The 19,812-nt window shown below is 41.6% G+C and overlaps 1 protein-coding gene across 1 annotated transcript in view; it reads left to right on the plus strand.

The window, feature by feature from the left end:
- Positions 1-12,340, plus strand: part of LOC141172042 (guanylate-binding protein 7-like) — a 50,197-nt gene extending 37,857 nt beyond the window's left edge. The window contains exons 3-11 of the mRNA XM_073655826.1: positions 765-892; positions 1,016-1,125; positions 2,335-2,522; positions 3,956-4,198; positions 6,930-7,213; positions 8,411-8,623; positions 9,325-9,427; positions 9,767-9,960; positions 11,216-12,340. Of these exons, the coding sequence (XP_073511927.1) occupies positions 765-892; positions 1,016-1,125; positions 2,335-2,522; positions 3,956-4,198; positions 6,930-7,213; positions 8,411-8,623; positions 9,325-9,427; positions 9,767-9,960; positions 11,216-11,332 (1,580 nt within the window). The 3' untranslated portion in view covers positions 11,333-12,340. The remainder of the gene's footprint in view (positions 1-764; positions 893-1,015; positions 1,126-2,334; positions 2,523-3,955; positions 4,199-6,929; positions 7,214-8,410; positions 8,624-9,324; positions 9,428-9,766; positions 9,961-11,215) is intronic.
- The last annotated feature ends 7,472 nt before the right edge of the window (positions 12,341-19,812 follow it).

The raw sequence follows: 19,812 nt of genomic DNA on the forward strand, positions 1-19,812 counted from the left end.
CAGTGACTGCACCAGCAGAATAGTGAGTGCAGCTCTGGAGTATAATACAGGATGTAACTCAGGATCAGTACAGGATCAGTAATGTAATGTATGTACACAGTGACTGCACCAGCAGAATAGTGAGTGCAGCTCTGGAGTATAATACAGGATGTAACTCAGGATCAGTAATGTAATGTATGTACACAGTGACTGCACCAGCAGAATAGTGAGTGCAGCTCTGGAGTATAATACAGGATGTAACTCCGGATCAGTAATGTAATGTATGTAAACAGTGACTGCACCAGTAGAATAGTGAGTGCAGCTCTGGAGTGTAATACCGGATGTAACTCAGGATCAGTAATGTAATGTATGTACACAGTGACTGCACCAGCAGAATAGTGAGTGCAGCTCTGGAGTATAATACAGGAGGTAACTCAGGATCAGTAATGTAATGTATGTACACAGTGACTGCACCAGCAGAATAGTGAGTGCAGCTCTGGAGTATAATACAGGATGTAACTCAGGATCAGTACAGGATCAGTAATGTATGTACACAGTGACTGCATCAGCAGAATAGTGAGTGCAGCTCTGGAGTATAATACAGGATGTAACTCAGGATCAGTAATGTAATGTATGTACACAGTGACTGCACCAGCAGAATAGTGAGTGCAGCTCTCGAGTATAATACAGGATGTAATCATTAGTATACTAGCATAAATAAGTTATTGCTCTGGTGTTTTGTTCTACAGAAATAAATAATTGTGTTTGGTTATGAATCTCTCCAGGTTTTGCTCTGGGATCCAGCATCCAGTCAAAAACTAAAGGGATCTGGATGTGGTGCGTTCCTCACCCTCAGAATTCCAGACAAACACTTGTTCTCCTGGACACGGAGGGACTCGGTGATGTGGAGAAGGTGAGTGACAGCCTCTGTCTTGTCTCCTATCGGTCAGACATTGATCAGTCTCCTCCTCTGTCGCCCCCTTCCCTGTCTAGTGTTTAGGATCAGCAGTAAACTCTTCCTCTTCTTGTTCTTCAGGGCGACTGTAAGAACGATGCCTGGATCTTCTCCTTGGCCGTCATGTTGAGCAGCTCCTTGGTGTTTAATAGTTTGGGGACTATCGATCAACAGTCTATGGAGCAGCTGCAGTATCTGAAATACTCTTCTTGAGGCTATGTGCCCACGATGCAGAAATGAAGCAGAAAATTTCCGCTTCTTTTCTGCATCTCCTTGCCCGGAAAAACGCGTGTGGAATTTGACACACGTTTTTTGCGCGTTTTTCGCACGTTTTGAACATGCGGAATTGCCATGCGTTTACTAATGTATTGTAGTTTGCAATTGCGCAAATGCACAAATAATGGACATGCTGCGGATTTTTGAGCGCATCAAAAACGCTGCGGAAAAATCCGCAGCATGGGCATTGAAAGTGCAGAATTGCATAGGAGACCATGGGGGAAGGTTTACCAAGTGTTTCCCAAGCGTTTACATTGCAAAAATTCCGCAGCATCAACGCTTGAAAAACGTATCGTGGGCACGGACCCTTAGGAGCATATTTTTTCACTTTTAAAGATGACCTGTTCCTTCCCAGAAATATGTATTTTTTCCTCCTTGGTGTAAATGCCGCTGTTCTCCTGAATCCAGCGATGTTTTTCTTTTTCTCCTGCGCCTCACCGTTCCTGAGATATGGCCCTCCTCTTTTCTGTAAGTAATTCTAGTCTTTTTAGCCAACTGGGCATAGCTCTCAATAACACGCCCACAGAGAAAAGGAAAACACGCCTACTTGGCTACAAAGACTAAATTTTTCTAGAGGGAAAGGAGGCCATATCTCAGGAACGCAGAGTCGCAAGAGCAAAAGAAAAATATCGCCGGATTAAGGAAAATTGAGGCAGCTTTTACACCAGACAAAAAAACCCCCACATATTTATGTCAATTGACAACTATTACAATTATTTAAAGTCGACCTGTCATATAGTTTTATTTGACATTTATCAGTAGCTGATGTGAATATATAAAAACTTTGCATAACATCTTATCATGGGGAATTCTCATCTTCCTCTTCCTCTATTAGCTTAAATTCCCCTTTCCCTGAATGCATTTTCTCAGTAAATGTTCATGGCATCACCTCAGTCTAAAAAACCTAAAAACACCCTTCCGTGCATCTTACCGAGCCCCTTTCACACATGCAAGGTTTTCTGTCATGTTGCAAAATTTGCAAAGGATTTTCCTTTGCATTTTTCTGCCTTTGCAATGCAAAAGGTAAAATCAGTGGGTTAGAAAAATTGAGGCAAAATTTGCAAAAATTTTTACTAAAACCATTGTCTATTCACAACATTTTCCTTAACTGACCAATCTCCCAGCTACGTAACTGAACTGACAAAACTGATCAAGCTGAAATCATCTAGTAAGATAGAAGACACCGGGGAATATAAGAGATATTTCCCATCTTTTACCTGGTGCGTCCGAGACTTCACTCTGTTACTGGAGAAGGATGGAAAGGAAATAACAGAAGATGAATATCTGATGTCTTCTCTGGAGCTCAAGAAAGGTAATAAATTTGGAGCACTTTGTTTTACTGTAGAAGAATAGTGCTGTTGCTAGTTCCACTTGCAAGACCTGGACTGGATGAAAGATCCGTCCCACTACCTTCCTACAGATCTTTCCAAAAATAAAAGCCCATATCAGGTTTTCCTACATCTGACTTGGTCAAATAGCTTGACCGAGTCCACACTTTTCATTTTGCGTTCTAACCACAGCTGTGGCTGTGATTACAACGTTCTCCAGCGGGTTGAGTATGTCTCCAGATACATCCTGGGTGACACTTATCGACCCTCGTATACGACTCCCATCGCTGTCTCACACAATTTTCTACAGGAATTGATAATGTCGGCAAGTTTTGCTTCTGTTTATTAAGTATTTCTAGGTACACTTACAGTTGTGAGAACTGAACTGGAGAAAGTTGTGCAACTTTTGTGGTCACTTTTTGACGTCTACAAAACACTACAAAGGTTTCCTTTTGCATAAAGGTTATTTTATTTGGTCTCTAAATGAAGTGTTAAAGGGGTTGTCCAGTCCATTACTAGTGGGTCCATGGAGGTAAAAAAACCCCAGATATTTATCTCTCGAACCAGCACTCTACTTCTCCAGTCAACACTGTGTCCCTCACTGATCAACATCCAGAGGGGGCATCAAGGATGGTTCCGAAGGTGAGTATAAGTTTTTTTTATATATTGTTTTCCCATTAATAAGGCATCATCCAGTAATGGACAGCCCCTTTTAGTCAACTTTATAAATTGCCTTCATTGAAAAAAACTTCTACCATTTTGCAGCTGCAGAATGTCCAAGTCCTTTTTCTTGCCAAGTGATTGGCAAAAAAGATACAAATCTGTCATAGCTCCTGCTCATGATAATTACTCATTGTTCTGCCACCCTTCTCTCAGGATTAGAGATTGCAGCAGGGAGGAGGAGGGTGTTGTAAGCTGGTCTGCAGTGGACAGGGAGAAAGTATTTAAAGTTTTTTGAAGAGCAGGAAAGCACATGGAGAGGAAATAAAAAAATAGACAGCACAACCCGAGATACACATGATGCTCACATCCAGCCTGTTTTACTGGGAGAGACACTCCCATAAGAGAAAAATCGCAAACTTTGATCAGGCTGCAAATTGCATATCAGGGATGGGGAAAATGAATAAAGAGTGCTGATTGAAACTTAGTGCAATTTTATGATCTAAAAGTAAATACAGGCTCCACTCTGGATAAAGTGGCTCTTTTTTTATATTAGCTGGTAAAATGTTTTAATTTATGACATTGGTGATAATCAACTCTTCATTGATGCAATGAAGGCAGGAGACAGCATTACCCTGACACGCCTGGTGTCCAGCACGAGGTCAAGCTCGTAAAGCTCAAAAAACTTTTCACCAGTCTTCACATCTTTCCTGGGTTTATTTGATCTATATAAACAGTTTTTATTTATCTCTTTAAGGTACTGACAGAAAAATTAAGGATTATAATTTACCCCGCGAGTGCATTCTGCACTTTTTCCACACACACAAATGTTTTGTATTTGACCGGCCGGCACCAAAGAAAAAACTTCAGAAACTAGAAGAATTAGAAGAAAGGGAATTGGAAGAAGATTTTGTGGAACAAGCTACAAGATTCTACAGCTACATGATACATCACAGTCGTGTTAAATCCCTGGCTGGAGGAGCTGAAGTAACTGGGAGAAGTAAGTAGCAGATTATGGGATGAATAAGTAAGGGCACCCTTCTTTACAAATGAAGAATCAGCAAATCATTTGATTTAAAAATGATATTGTTTTACCCTCAAAAAATCATTCTTAAGTGTCGGCCGCAAGGTGTCTCCCTTTGGTCTCACTTCCAGTTCACTGCCTGTTGTCAAGTGTAATCTGTCTGTAGCAGCAGAAACACCAAGACAGATTGCAGGAAGTGAGGGCGGGTCATTATCTCTCTACAGAAAGTGGGGGTGCGTCTTTGCTTCTCTACAGGAAGTGGGGATGGTCTTTGCTTATCTACAGGAAGTGCAGATGGTCTTTGTCTCTCTTCAGGAAGTGGGGGTGGTCTGTGCTTCTTTACAGGAAGTGGGGATGGTCTGTGCTTCTTTATAGGAAGTGGGGATGGTCTTTGTCTCTCTACAGGAAGTGCAGGTCTACAGGAAGTCTTTATCTCTCTAAAGAAAGTGGGTGTCGTTTTTTTGTCTCTCTACAGAAACTAGGTGCAGGTCTTTGTCTCTACAGTAAGTGGGTATGGTCTGTGTCTATACAGAAAGTGGCAGCTGGTCTTTGTCTTTCTTCAGAAATTGAGGATGAGTGTCTGTCTATAGGAAGCTGGAGAGGTTTTTTTGTCTCTACAGGAAGTGGGAGCAGGTCTTTGTCTCTACAGGAAGTTGGAGCTGCTATTTGTCTCTCTTCACAAAATGAGGGTGGGTCTCTACAGAGTGAAGGGGTTGGTCTTTGTCTCACTACAAGAAGTGGGTGGATCTTTGTCTCTACAGGAAGTGCTAGCAGGTTTTTCTTTCTCTACAGATAGTGGGGCTGAGTCTTTGTCTCTTTACAGGAAGTGGGAGCGGATCTTTGCCTCTGTACAGGAAGTTGCAATAGTCTTTGTCTCACTACAGAAAGTAATGGTGGGCCTTTGTCCCATTACAGGAAGTGGGTGAATTTTTGTCTTTCTGCAGGAAGTAGGGTCAGGTTTTTGTCTCTCTACAGGAAGTGGGTGGGTCTTTGTAACTACAGGAGTTGGGGGCAGGTATTTGTCTCTTTACAGAAAGTAGGGGTGGGTCTTTGTCTCTCTACAGTAAGTGGGAGCAGGTCTTTGTCGCTCTACAGGAAGTGGTAGCGGGTCTGTCTCTCTACAGGAAGTGGGAGTGGGTCTTTGCCTCTACAGGAAGAGGGAGCCAGTCTTTGTCTCTCTACAGAATGTGGGAGTGGGTCTTTGTCTGTACAGGAAGTGGGAGCATGTCTTTGTCTCTAAAGGGAGTGGGAGGGCTCTTTGTCTCTCTACACAAAATGAGGGTGGTTCTTTGTCTTTACAGGAAATGGGTGAAGGTCTTTGTTTCTCTACAGAAAGTAGGGGTGGGTCTTCGTCTCTCTACAGGAAGTTGGAGCTGCTCTTTGTCTCTCTTCACAAAATGAGGGTGGGTCTTTGTCTTTACAGGAAGTGGGTGTGGGTCTTTATTTCTCTACAGAGTGTAGGGGTTGGTCTTTGTCTGTCTACAAGAAGTGGGTGGATCTTTGTCTGTACAGGAAGTGGTAGCAGGTTTTTCTTTCTCTACAGATAGTGGGGCTGAGTCTTTGTCTCTTTACAGGAAGTGGGAGGGATCTTTGCCTCTGTACAGGAAGTAGCAATGGTCTTTGTCTCACTACAGAAAGTGAGGGTGGGTCTTTGTTTCTCTGCAGAAAGTAGTGGTGGGTCTTTGTCCCATTACAGGATGTGGGTGAATTTTTGTCTTTCTACAGGAAGTAGGGGCAGGTTTTTGTCTCTTTACAGAAAGTAGGGGTGGGTCTTTGTCTCTCTACAGTAAGTGGGAGCAGGTCTTTGTTGCTCTACAGGAAGTGGTAGCGGGTCTGTCTCTCTACAGGAAGTGGGAGCATGTCTTTGTCTCTAAAGGGAGTGGGAGGGCTCTTTGTCTCTCTACACAAAATGAGGGTGGGTCTTTGTCTTTACTGGAAGTGGGTGCAGGTCTTTGTTTCGCTACAGAAAGTAGGGGTGGATCTTTGTCTCTCTACAGTAAGTGGGAGCGGATCTTTGTCTCTCTACAGGAAATGGGAGCAGGTCTTTTTCTCTAAAGGAAGTGGCAGAGGCTCTTTGTCTCTCTACACAAAGGGAGGGTGGGTCTTTGTCTTTACAGGAAGTGGGTGCAGGTCTTTGTTTCTCTACAAAAAATAGGGGTGGGTCTTTGTCCCTTTACAGGAAGTGGATGGAACTTTGTCTCTACCGGAAGTGGGGGAAGATCTCTCTCTTTCAACTGGAAGAGTGTGGATCTTTGTCTCTCCACAGGAAGTGCGGGCAGGTTTTTGTCTCTCTACTGCAAGTGGGTTGAACTTTGTCTCTCTAGGAAGTGGGGAATGGTCTTTGTGTCTTTCCAGAAAGTGTTACGGATCTTTGTCTTTCCACAGGAAGTGGGGTGATCTTTGTCATCTTATAGGAATCAAGGGCTAGTCTCTGCCCCTCTACAGAAAGTGGGGGAAGGTCTTTGTTTCACTACAGGAAGTAGGGGCGGGTTTTTATCTCTACAGGAATTTGGACCCGATCTCTACAATTTTCTACTCCTGCTTTCTTGTCCCGCATCCTAGAAACTACCGCAAAAGGGATAGGAACTAAACTAACTTAAATGTATACGAATACATTTTCACATTCCGAACAGCCTTTATAGTCATAGAAGTCATAACACGATGGTTGCATAATTTTAAACAAAGGAATTTTGTCTGTATGTTTCAGTGTTAGCCGTTCTCGGGGCCTCGTATGTGACGGCAATTCAGAGCGGAACAGTCCCCTGCATGGAGAACGCTGTCCTGGCTCTGGCGGAAATAGAAAACACCGGAGCTTTACAAGACGGCATGTCCAAATATAAAAGTGAGATGGACAAACGTGTCCTGAAGTTCCCAACTGAGACACAGCAAGAGTTCCTGAACATGCACATGGAATGTGAGAAAGAGGCAATTAAAGTCTTCATGGGACGTTCACTCAATGACAAGGATCAAAAGTATCAAAAGAAACTGAAGGTCAGTCACTAGATTAAGAAAAAAGCCCCCTACCAATCGTTTACCTCCCTTTCACCATTGAAAATAAGTCCATTACCATTATAGATAAGTGAGAAGCCTTACATCATTGCCCCTGACATAATGATGACTGATGACTGCTCCATGATGCGTTGCAAACCGATTTAACTATTATTAATACGTTTTATAAAAATTATGATGAATAGTCTGTATTCACACCGAAGCTGGAGCTAAGTAAATAGATTTTCACATTTCTTACAGTTGACAGCATCTATTTCATCTTACAACACCCAGATTTCATCCCGCAAAAGTAGACTTAAAGTTCCCCATAGATTAAATTTGGCGGAACCCTTAGATTGTCAAATATTACTGTGTAATGGGGCCTTCCAAATCTCTCCCGACAGAATAAGACTCTGGCACATTTGATTTTCAGTAACCGATCCTTTTCTTCTTCTCCGAGATAAACCGCTGCCAGAAGAGTCAGGCAGTCACTCTCTCATTGAGAACACAAGAGCGCTTGGACAAGCCGAGTGTCCTCGTGTATGGAGGAGTCGGGAGAGATAGCTATCGGCCAACGGATATCTAATGTGTATGGGGACTTTAGCTTCTGCACACTTCTACAGCTTATCTGGGTTCCACTGTTCTTTGTCTAACTCAAGCTTTTATAATCCTAATGACATTATGGGATCCTATGTGTTCTTTGTCCTTTGTTTAGCCATTATTCTGGTCTTCTCAGTTTGTGAACATAAGCCAAACACTTTGTTCTAGATTATCTAGATACCTTTATGTTTAAAAAATTAAAACCAAAAAATGAAAACCAACAAACCTAACTCTTAAGTTCCCCATGCACGTTAGATGAACATTGGCCAAACACAACAATTTGGGAGCAACGTCAATTTGGCAATCTCAACTCTTCTTTGACAAATTATGTTAGTGAAGAGAGAGATCCAGAAATTGGAATTTCAGTGCCTGATTTTTTGGGTTTCAAGGGAGATTATCTAGTTCCAGAAGTGTTCTGAAGCAGCTTTCTACTCTACTCCTCGAAAACGCATGAGCATTTGGCGAAACCAAGGAGTCAGGAGGGATAGCTGTATGCCGAATCATCCGCTATCTCATGTATACTCCTAGCTTTATTATTACAGTTTCCATGATGATTATGGAGAATTTGAGAATATTATATCTCCCATCTTTTTCTAACAGGAGCTAATCGATAACAAAATGAATGAATATTCAACGAAGAATGAAAAGGCTTCAAGAGATTTTTGCCGGAAGCTTCTCCAGGAGCTCAGTGCCACTATGGAGAGCAACATATTGGCGGGAACATATTCCGTACCTGGAGGACACAAATATTATTTAATGGAGAAGCTTAATATTATGGAAGGTTATAACACAAGACCTGGAAAAGGTGTAAAGGTGAGTTTTGGAAGAATGAAATAGGAAAAAAAAAATATAAAAGACTGCGACATCGTAAATTACATGTGTTGTTTTTTGGCCAACAATTTGCACATGACTATTAGGGTTTCCTAAGACTTTTTTTTCCATATAATTGTCCATCCTTCATTTGATGCAGAAGAACTTTTTCATTTGGCTTATTGTATTGAGGGAAACAACAAAGTACCCTGGGGTCCTTCTACCAAGATATTACTTTTCTTAGTTTTGGAGTGAAACAACCATCCAAGTCCTACTTAGCCCCCGATGACCTCTAGCACTCGCAGTCCATAAAAATATCCTTAAGAGCATGTAGATAGTAATTGGTCACCATCACACAGGGTTCTACATAAGTAGGGTCAGCCAGACATGGGGCACTTCGTAGTAAAACACAAGACTAAGTACTTAACGGGAAACCTGAAACAATGGCAAATAAATTACTCCAAAGTGAAATTTGGGATTTAGCTGCTCCCTCAGAAGTGGAGAGAGATGTGCATGTGCGGCCATCTCTCCATTCACTGGCCTATTCTGGAGACAGATGAGATTCTCAAAGATGGGACCTTCATCTACAGAATACTTATGGTCTATCTTAAGTAAATGCCATTTTTGTCTAAGATCTGAATAACCCTTAAATTGACATTTTATACTTTTTTAATTATAACCAATTTCACTTTTCACAACCACAGTCTCTTGAAGTGATGAATGAGTATATCTCCGAGAAGAAAGACATTGAAGCTGCCATCGTCCAAGCAGATGCGACCCTGACTGAGAAGGAGAAACAGCTAGCAGGTGAGAAGCAGACAGTCGTAGTGAAAACCTGCAAATGTCAAGGACATTGACTCAATATTTGACCCACTGTTATTTCTGTAACAAAATACTGGGAAAGTTATGACATTATTGGGTGGCTGTATCCTTCACAATTTCGATAAAGTGGGTGGCCATCTGCACGATCCGATTCAATTAATTAAAGCGTCACCGTGCAGGAAAAACTGTGAAGAGGCCACATTGGTAAATCAGCCCTGAAGATCCTTCATTCTCAGGATTGGTGGGATTCCCGGCACTGTGGTCTACTGTTTGTTATGTACTTGCTAATACTAATTGGTAATCACACGCCTGTTTCTGTTTTAGAGGAACGTGCTCAAACCGAAAACGCGGAGAGGGAAAAACAAATCATGGAGCAAAATAACAGAAATCTGCAACAACGCATGGACGATCAGAATAGGAGTTTTGAGCAGCATAAGGAAATGCTCCTGGACAAGATGGAACAAGACAGAAAGATGATGGTTCAGCAAAATGAATTGGTCATAGCTCAGAAGCTCAAGGTAGAGTATCTCAATTGGATTTCCCAAAATTGTCCATTCTGCATGTGATTCATAAAATAGGAATTATTTTGTGTCATCTCTCTGGTGGTGGTTGATGGGTCTGGAATGATACATTACTGAGAATTCAGATTTATTAGAGTTTTACTGGAGTATCAAGTTGCTTACCCATAAAGTCTTTCTGGTGGTTCCTCATGGTTCTTCTACCAAAAATCTCAGAAATTACCTTGAAGCTTCTTTGACAGAGATCCAAAAATGTCTGCATGACGACTGGAAAAAATTAAGGACTCTATTACATGTAAAATCAGAGTAATTGGAATTATTAAAACTATTTGTTAGATCTCATCTCAATTCTTCCGGACCACCTATAGACTTTGAATATCCATGTGGTCCAACTCCTACTCTGCAGTGACATCCTAAAACATCACTGCATAGGAGCACAGCTACATGCAATCGTGGAGCTGCAGGAGTCAAAGACAGCCAGAGTCCCCATAGAGAAGGCATCTGTGCCTTCTCCATTGCTAAGTGCACAGTACTAAACTAGTTCTGGGTATGCAGTAATAAGTAATGCTAATGGCACTTTCTCCCCTGTACACAAAGGTGTATAGGGAGGGAGCAGGGGCTGCTGAGTCATAGGAGACTCTGTGCGGACAGTAAGCTGCATTTCCCCTGTAACTGGGGCTAATATGCCAATCCCAGTTACAGGGGAAATAAGGTGAAAATTAAAATATTAAAATATTTAAATTCTCCCTCCCCAAAGGTCTTTTATGACATTATGGGAGGGGGGTGGGGGCACAATGTGTAAAATAAATGAAAGATAAATAAAAAATAACATGCAAAAAATAAATTAAAAATTAAATAAAAATTGCCAACTGTCGATCCAAACCACTGTTAAAAAAAATTTAAAATGTATTTTTGAGGTCGTTTCTGGTTATCAGAATTAAAAATAATAAAATGGGGAAAAATAGACACTTATTTCCCTTATTTTTCTCACAGAGTTTAACTGATATCAGGAAAAAAATAAATATATGCTGTATATTACAGTGACATAAAAATGAAACCCTATATACAGTATAATGAAAAAAAGACTTAATAATTACTTGAGTATCTGAACGAAGTTTAAAGCTCTTTAAATCGCATATACGAAAGAAAAAAAACCGAAAATGTGCCCGGTCAGGAAATGGTTAATTAGTCATGGTTTTCAATTAATTGCGTTGATAAATCTTTGTCTCTTCTTTTGTTTTTATGTCTATTTTAGGAGCAAGAAACGATGATGAATCAAGGGTTTAATGACAAAATGTCAGCACTGCAAAGAGAAATTAACAACTTACGGGAACAAAACAAACCAAAACCCAGAAGATGTAGTGTAATGTAATATAATTTATTTTAAAGGGATCCTGTCACCAGGTGTTTTCCAATATAGGCTAAAGCCACCACCGTAAAATGCACTATTACCGCAGTCCATCCACCTGGATCTAAGCCCCCAACTCCCAGTGCATATGCCAAAAACCAACTTATATCCTTCTGGCATGTTTACGACGCGTTTCAGTCCAATGGGAGTCTTTTTTTTTCTTTTCTTGAAGCCTCCTCAATCCTTGCAGCTGCCGTCCTCCTGGCTTGATTGATATGGATGATGCTTAATATATCATCCACAACTTGCCATGAATATTGTACCTGCACAGTGGAAGCGCAAGCGTTTTATGCGCTGCCCTACTAAGGGCACTGCAATGTCTCGTAGTGCGCATGCGCCATCACCGATCTGTGGATGACGTAGAACATCCCATCAATCAAGCCAAGAGGACGCCAGCTGCAGGGATTGAGGAGGAAACAAAAGTGAGTATACAGACAGGACAGCATGGGATCACAGATTCTGTTTTCTGTGAGGTCCTGTCTGTATACTCACTTTTGCATCCTCTTCTATTTTCAGACCATGTTCCTGTACGGTCAGACACATCTATTACAAAGTACATAGCAGGGGCACATTTATAAGATAATCTCAGCACAGGAACATTTTTTTTTAACACATCCAACTGTGGAACTTCTTTTTATTCCAAGATATATTGATTAAAATGTACTTTGTTCATGGGAAAATCTCTTTAAGGGTGGTGGCTTTAGTTTAAATTGGGAAAACACAATAATAGAAACCTTTAAAGACCCTTTGTAGAAGATAATGATCTCTACTCTGGACCCCATGGTCATTGTTGGTACTTCAACATGAAGGAGACTGGTCCCCCATCCTGCACTGCCAGAAGATTAGGGAATTGTCTGAATATTCCTGCCAGGACGAAAGATTGATGCACAGACATTATTTGTAGCGTAAAATGATAGATTATGTATAAATACATTTTTGATGTAATAATATTGTATAAGGTAAAAAACTGAATAAAAGAATAAAAAAATATTAAAAGTATAAATCATAAAAAATGCATGTTGACTAGAGACGAGCACAAAGGTGTTCACTACCCTGGCTTGACATCCACTTTGGGTCTCCGTTGCAGTGTAAATTTCCTACGTTGGAACCTGAATATCGGCATCCTGAGTGCCACTTGCGGACACTAAGCCCTCTCCACATCATGACATCACATGAAGCCTCATCACTAGGGGTGAGGGAACCCGAACTTAAAAGTTCAGGTTCGTAATGGACAGTTAGTGTCTGGTACTAAACACCGAACACGGACTTCTTCCGGAAGTCCGTTGCAATGTTCTAAGTTCCAGGGGAAGTCTGTGAGAGAGAAACAAAATTTTCCAGCTCAAAAGTTCAGGTCCTCATTGTTTTCAATGGGGTTCGGGTTCTGTTTCAAGTTCGGGTAAAGTTATGGTTCCCGAACCAAACTTTGATATCGTCCAGATTCAGTTTGCCGAATGGGGGTGGGAGGGATGATCCAAAAGTGAAGGTGACACAACTTTCCCATGACTTTTTGTGTTGGATTCTGGACAGTGTCAATTTGTGCTTGATAGGACCCCAAGTGGACCAACCTAAAGAATTTAATTAGAACTGAAATCTGGGAATTTTGTAACATACACATTGAACATCAAAAATGAGCCATTGAGTCTTCATTCCAGATGCACCAACAGCTCGGTGTTACATTGGTTTATTGGTAGAACCAGTGGTGCGGATATTTCTCCAAAGTATCCCAAGGGCCATTTTTCAAAACACAACGCCAGGCTGCTCGTTATTTGTGAGCTGTCTTCACAACATAAACCTGCTCCCATGGCCTCCAGCGTCTCCAGACTTGTCTCACCTTGAGCACATCTGAGACGTCATAGGTCGGTGATTACACAGGAGCTGCCAGCAGCGGATCTTGATGATTTTCCCAAGTGCATTCAGCGGCAGAACCTTCCTCAGACGACCATTAATGACCTCACTGATAGCAGCTGAGGCTGAATGTGCCAGGATTCTGCACCTGGCTCAGACTCCAGACTGAATAAATCGAAATGTTTTGAAAATGTTGTTTCCATTTTTTCTTCATTTGCAGATCACTAATATGTCTCCATCTTGTGATTTCTATCAGTCCACATCTTTTTGGTGTTACAATTTCAATGTTGAGGAGGGTATATAAGGTTTATAAATATTTTGAGTGAACAATCATCTTCATCAAACTAATATAATCAGGGGCAATGTACGCATATGTAATGTTGCGCGGGGTGGTAGCCGTGGGTGAGGCATTCGTCTCTTATGCCCCGGCACGTTACATGAAGGTTGAGATCCTGGCTGGGTGAGTGGACTTCGTCTATGGAGATGCTACGCCCTTAGCAGGGCGCAGGTTACCAATGGCTTGGGTTGGCCAGGACCAGATGTTGAGGACTTCAATGAGGGAGACCATCAGTCAAAATGAAACTTTTAACTGAACAATAACTTGGTGGGGATTATGTGCAAAAGACAGCGGGTACACAGTTTAATGAACGTTTCCTTCACAATATGGAGCATTTTCACACAATCTCAGTTCCTTTCTCTTAACGCACTTGGTCTCTGTCTCCACTGTTTCACCTTCCTTCACCACAACAAAGCTCAGTACTACAGTCCAGTTAGTAAGAGTCCTCTTCCCTCATAAGGTAACTAGTTTGCCAATATGGCCAGTACTTAGCTTCTCTGCTAATGATACCTTGGAAATCCCACCGGAGGCATTCTCTTCGTGTCACATTCTCTGTCCCGTCCTGGCCCATTACCTCTTTGAGTTATAAACTTGGGGCTGTACTGCTAGACGTCCTGTCACAGGACCCGACTCCAGTGCATCACTCTGTCCTTTGGTAATTTCTCTCCTTCCCTCATTCTCTTTACTCAGGATCAGGCTATCCAGTGCCTTGGTCTCCACTTACATCTGGGACACCCACGTCATGTGGCTATGCTCACTAGTCAGATTATAGGTCCACTTTTACTGCATGCTGGGCCCTGTCTAACTTTCTAACAGGAAACAGTCTCTATCCCTTCACTTTAGCCCCTCCCACTGTGGGTCAGTCCCAACCATTAACTCCAACTGTCCCTGTCAACTACCTGTTGCTGGGCAGAATACAGCTTCATCACTAGCTATGCAAATCATTGAACACACAAACATTATAATAATTCACGTGTCTTCAAAGGGGAGCATGGGCAACTCCTCTATCTCCTTATACATAGACCACCAGGCAGGTCCTGGGGGCTCACAAACTTGCCCTCCACACTCTTTTGGGTGGATCACAAAGCCGGACACATTTTCAACCATCTGACTGCTCAACACATTAAAAGGGTTGTCCATACATATGATACTGATGACCTATCGTAGTATAGGTCATCAATATCTTAATGGTGGAAGAATGCAAAACTGGTGTGGACACCTCCAAAACACCGGCAAAAAACAAAAATCAGCATTTACACAACATGTGAACATGGCCTTACAGAGACAAAAAAAGTTAGATCATATAGTAAATCTTATGTAACAATGAGAAAGTTATGGCTGCTACAACGATGATTGTATGAACAAAAAATAAATCTAACTGTCCCGGATGCAGCAGGACAGTTCCGGATTTGGGTCTACGCCCTGCAGCTTTGGTGTCCGCTGAATGTCTTCACTGCCATCGCCCTGTCTGACATCTCCTCCTGCGAGGGTGGAGAAAAATGGTAAATAGGCATGACTTGGGGCGCGAGAAAAAAGGTTGGGAGCTATGGAATAGTAACAGAGAACGATGCACCATGCAAGATCCAAGAAAAGATAACCAGGGAAATTACTTGAACTAACAAATGATGAGAGGAGATAGGGACTGCTCTCATCATCTGTTTTAAAAGAGACATAATAAATTTTCCCTGCAGGTGGCAGTATTGCATAGGGCTCACATATAATGGAAAGTAATGGCGGAGTGGTGCAGCGTCCCTCTTTATTATTCTTCATAGTTGAAAAGAATAACAGAACATGAACACACTGGGGACAAGACATGGGGTTGTCTAAACACTTCACGTTCCCCTGATTGAGGCTGCCTAATGGGGGGTCATGTTTTGGAACTGCATGACCCCCTAACTAGTCACCTCTGGACAGCTTTATACTCCATCACTTCTAATAATATCACTGAGGAGGGAACACAACCTGCTCAAGTGTAGGAGCCACGGGCACCAGGGTAGTGAATCCGACCCTAGGTTGGTTGCTCCAAAACAAGAGAAGTCACTAATTCAAACACCAAAAGACAATTGAATCACTAAATAGCATAGCATAAAATCCAAGAAAGTTATTTTAAATCCCTATACTAACCCACCCAAGACTGAATGGGGAAAGACCCTGATGAAGGAGAAAGCGTGTGTAAGGTAAAGGCCCAAAAAATGACAATTTTTCAAGTGTCAAAAAATGACAAAGAAACTTCTGCAACTGCTATGTGAAACGGGGACTAATGTGAAAGCTAAAACCTAAGATAGAAACAAAATGAATAAGTAAGTAAAAAGCAACAGTGCATATAAATAACATTGGGTACTTAGTAATCACTGTTTTTGATCAAAACAAGAGTAAAACCGATCCCACCGCGACAAGGTGAACCCAGTCGGGAAGGTCCTATTCACTAGTATTAAAACCTTACCATGTGTCCCTTTCTTTGAGCTGGGCATTACGTTTATATAGCTTCCCATTGCCGATCCTGCTTGGCTGTTATTCACATTGATGTAATTTTGACATATGGTAAGGTTTTAATAATAGAGGCTAGGACTGGGTACACCTTGGCGCTGATGGAATGCCTTTTACACTTTTTTTTGATCAAAAACACTTATTTATATGCACTATTGCTTTTGTTCATTTTGTTTCTACCTTAGGTTATTTTAGGCTGAAAAGGAAACACAACTTCTATCATCAAAAATTTAACAATGTTTAATAGGATATTAGCCAAAACTAGAAAATTAAACCCATAATCAAGATAATAAATTACAATTATTGGAGGTACCTAGAAACAGCATTTAATCCTACAGCTAACCATCAAATATAATGGAAAAAATGCACAAGTCCTTATACCAAAATAATATTATAACTTTATTAACATCCAATAAAAAGACAACTATAAAAGACAAAATCATTAAAAAATCCCTATAAAACCCGAAAAAGGGAGGAGCAGTCAGATGGAAAATATCATGAACAAATACCGCCCAGTACCCCGACGCGCGTTTCGAATATAGGTTTGGCTGGTGGTATTGGGGTCATCTCCTCAGTCAATTTATATAACCTGTATATCATCTAATGGATCTCTACCAATGGGGGGCATGTATGTTAATGTCACTACATCTCTAACCATGGTCAGCATCCTGGAACCCACACTGGGCATGTCAGCCCATCGTGACCACTGATAGGATGCCAGGCAGGGGGAGGGAGGCTAATGATGCAGGCACACCCACACATTGTTGCTGGGTAATTCGGATATCGGTCTTGCATATGTGTCCTTTCAGTTGTGAGTATGGTAATCAGTGTTACATTGACTTTTCAGATATTGAGAACTATATGATCCCTGGAATTCTATTGGACTGAAGATTGGTTATTTGGAAATAAGGGTTTATATAGTAATTAATGAATTTGAATAGACACAATGGTTCATAGATACAATATATACATGTATTAATTAATCAATTCAAATAGATTAATACCTTGCAGATATATTTTACATATGCAACTAACAATAGAAAAGAATATTGACCAGTATATTTATATGTAATAAAATTACATCACTATGACAATTTTGTGCACCTTATTTTCTGCACTTTGCTGAGCACTTTTTTTTGTACTGTTTCTACATTTTTGTTTTTCTGCACTATTATCTTTTATTATATTCATATATTTACAGTATAATAATTATTTTCGGTTCATATTTGAGCAGTATTTACACATTTACACTGATATTGTGTGTATTTTTTGTCCCTTGATGTATTTTGTTCTAATGTTTATTGCTTGTCATTAACTATAGCGTTTTGTACCTGTATATATGTATATACAGTGGGTACGGAAAGTATTCAGACCCCTTTAAATTTTTACTCTTTGTTTCATTGCAGCCATTTGGTAAATTCTAAAAAGTTCATTTTTTTCTCATTAAAGTACACTCTGCACCCCATCTTGACTGAAAAAAACAGAAATGAAAAAATGTTTGCAAAATTATTAAAAAAGAAAAACTGAAATATCACATGGTCATAAGTTTTCAGATCCTTTGCTCAGACACTCATATTTAAGTCACATGCTATCCATTTCCTTGTTATCCTCCTTGAGATGGTTCCACTCCTTCATTGGAGTCCAGCTGTGTTTAATTAAACTGATAGGACTTGATTTGGAAAGGCACACACCTGTCTATATAAGACCTCACAGCTCACAGTGCATGTCAGACCAAATGAGAATCATGAGCTCAAAGGAACTGCCCAAGGAGCTCAGAGACAGAATTGTGGCAAGGCACAGATCTGGCCAAGGTTACAAAAGAATTTCTGCATTACTCAAGGTTCGTAAGAGCACAGTGGCCTCCATAATCCTTAAATGGAAAAAGTTTGGGACCACCAGAAGTCTTCCTAGTCCTGGCCGTCCAGCTAAACTGAGCAATCATGGGAGAAGAGCCTTGGTGAGAGAGGTAAAGAAGAACCCCAAGATCACTGTGGCTGAGCTCCAGAGATGCAGTAGGGAGATGGGAGAAAGTTCCACAAAGTCAACTATCACTGCAGCCCTCCACCAGTCGGGCCTTCATGGCAGAGTGGCCCGAAGGAAGCCTCTCCTCAGTGCAAGACATATGAAAGCCTGCATAGAGTTTGCTCAAAAACACATGAAGGACTCGCAGACTATGAGAAATAAGATTTTCTGGTCTGATGAGACGAAGATAGAACTTTTTGGTGATAATTCTAAGTGGTATGTGTGGAGAAAACCAGGCACTGCTCATCACCTGCCCAATACAATCCCAACAGTGAAACATGGTGGTGGCAGCATCATGCTATGGGGGTGTTTTTCAGCTGCAGGGACAGGATGACTGGTTGCAATTGAAGGAAACATGAATGCAGCCAAGTACAGAGATATCCTGGATGAAAACTTCTTCCAGAGTGCTCTGGACTTCAGACTTGGCGGAAGGTTCACCTTCCAACAAGACAATGACCCTAAGCACACAGCTAAAATAACAAAGGAGAGGCTTCAGAACACCTCTGGGACCATTCTTGACTGGCCCAGCCAGAGCCCTGACCTACACCCAATTGAGCATCTCTGGAGAGACCTGAAAATGGCTGTCCACCAACGTTCACCATCCAAACCGACGGAACTGGAGAGGATCTGCAAGGAAGAATGGCAGAGGATCCCCAATCCAGGTGTGAAAAACTTGTTGCATCATTCCCAAGAAGACTCATGGCTGTACTAGCTCAAAAGGGGACTTCTACTCAATACTGAGCAAAGGGTCTGAATACTTATGACCATGTGATATTTCAGTTTTTATTTTTTAGAAATTTGCAAAAATTTCTACATTTTTGTTTTTTTTCAGTGAAGATGGAGTGCAGAGTGTACTTTAATGAGAAAAAAAAATAACTTTTTAGAATCAACCAAATGGCTGCAATGAAACAAAGAGTGAAAAATTTAAAGGGGTCTGAATACTTTCCGTACCCACTGTATGTGTTATTTTTAGAGAAATAGTGAAACAAATTATCCACAAGATGGCGATATGGATACTGCTCATATCAAAATTGTACATTTCTGTATATTTATAACCATACTGTACTAAGGGACCTACATCAGTCTATATTTTGAGCTCCTGGATGTATAATACTTATCTGATGCACTCATGCTAGACTTTGCCACTTCAAATATGTAATTCTAGACCTCCTGTGAGTGCGCTTGTGTGTTATTGTTAGTCTAAACAAAGACAAAGATGACCTACCTGTTTGTTTTTTTGCACGACTTATTTGGGCTTTCATGGTTGTTATTGTACCACATCACTTCAGTACTGTAACGGGTCTGGGAGGCGGAACCTCTGAGCTACTATACAAGGGGGCGGTCCTTGTAAGGGAGCGGGTGGCGACCAGGGAAGACGGGCAGGAAGTCACAGCAGGTGACCGGGACAGTCTCTGAGTGAACGGGCTGGAGGTCACGGCAAGTGACCGGGGCAGTCTCTGGATGAACGGGCAGATGGTCACGGCAAGTGACCGGGGCAGTCTCTGAATGAACGGGCAGATGGTCACGGCAAGTGACCGGGGCAGTCTCTGAATGAACGGGCAGATGGTCACGGCAAGCGACCGGGGCAGTCTCTGGATAAACGGGTGGTCACAGCATGTGACGGCGGAGCCTCCAGGAAGACCAACAGACAGGCGGCAGATGAGCGCTCCCAGGTGAGCGGGCAGAAGTCTCTGGACAGGCGGGTGGTCACAGCACGTGACGGCTGAGCCTCCAGGTAGGCTAGCAGACAGGC

The sequence above is a fragment of the Phyllobates terribilis genome, unplaced genomic scaffold (assembly GCF_046119375.1).
Source record: "Phyllobates terribilis strain yellow unplaced genomic scaffold, ASM4611937v1 Scaffold_12__6_contigs__length_324123572, whole genome shotgun sequence".
Lineage (NCBI taxonomy): Eukaryota > Metazoa > Chordata > Amphibia > Anura > Dendrobatidae > Phyllobates > Phyllobates terribilis.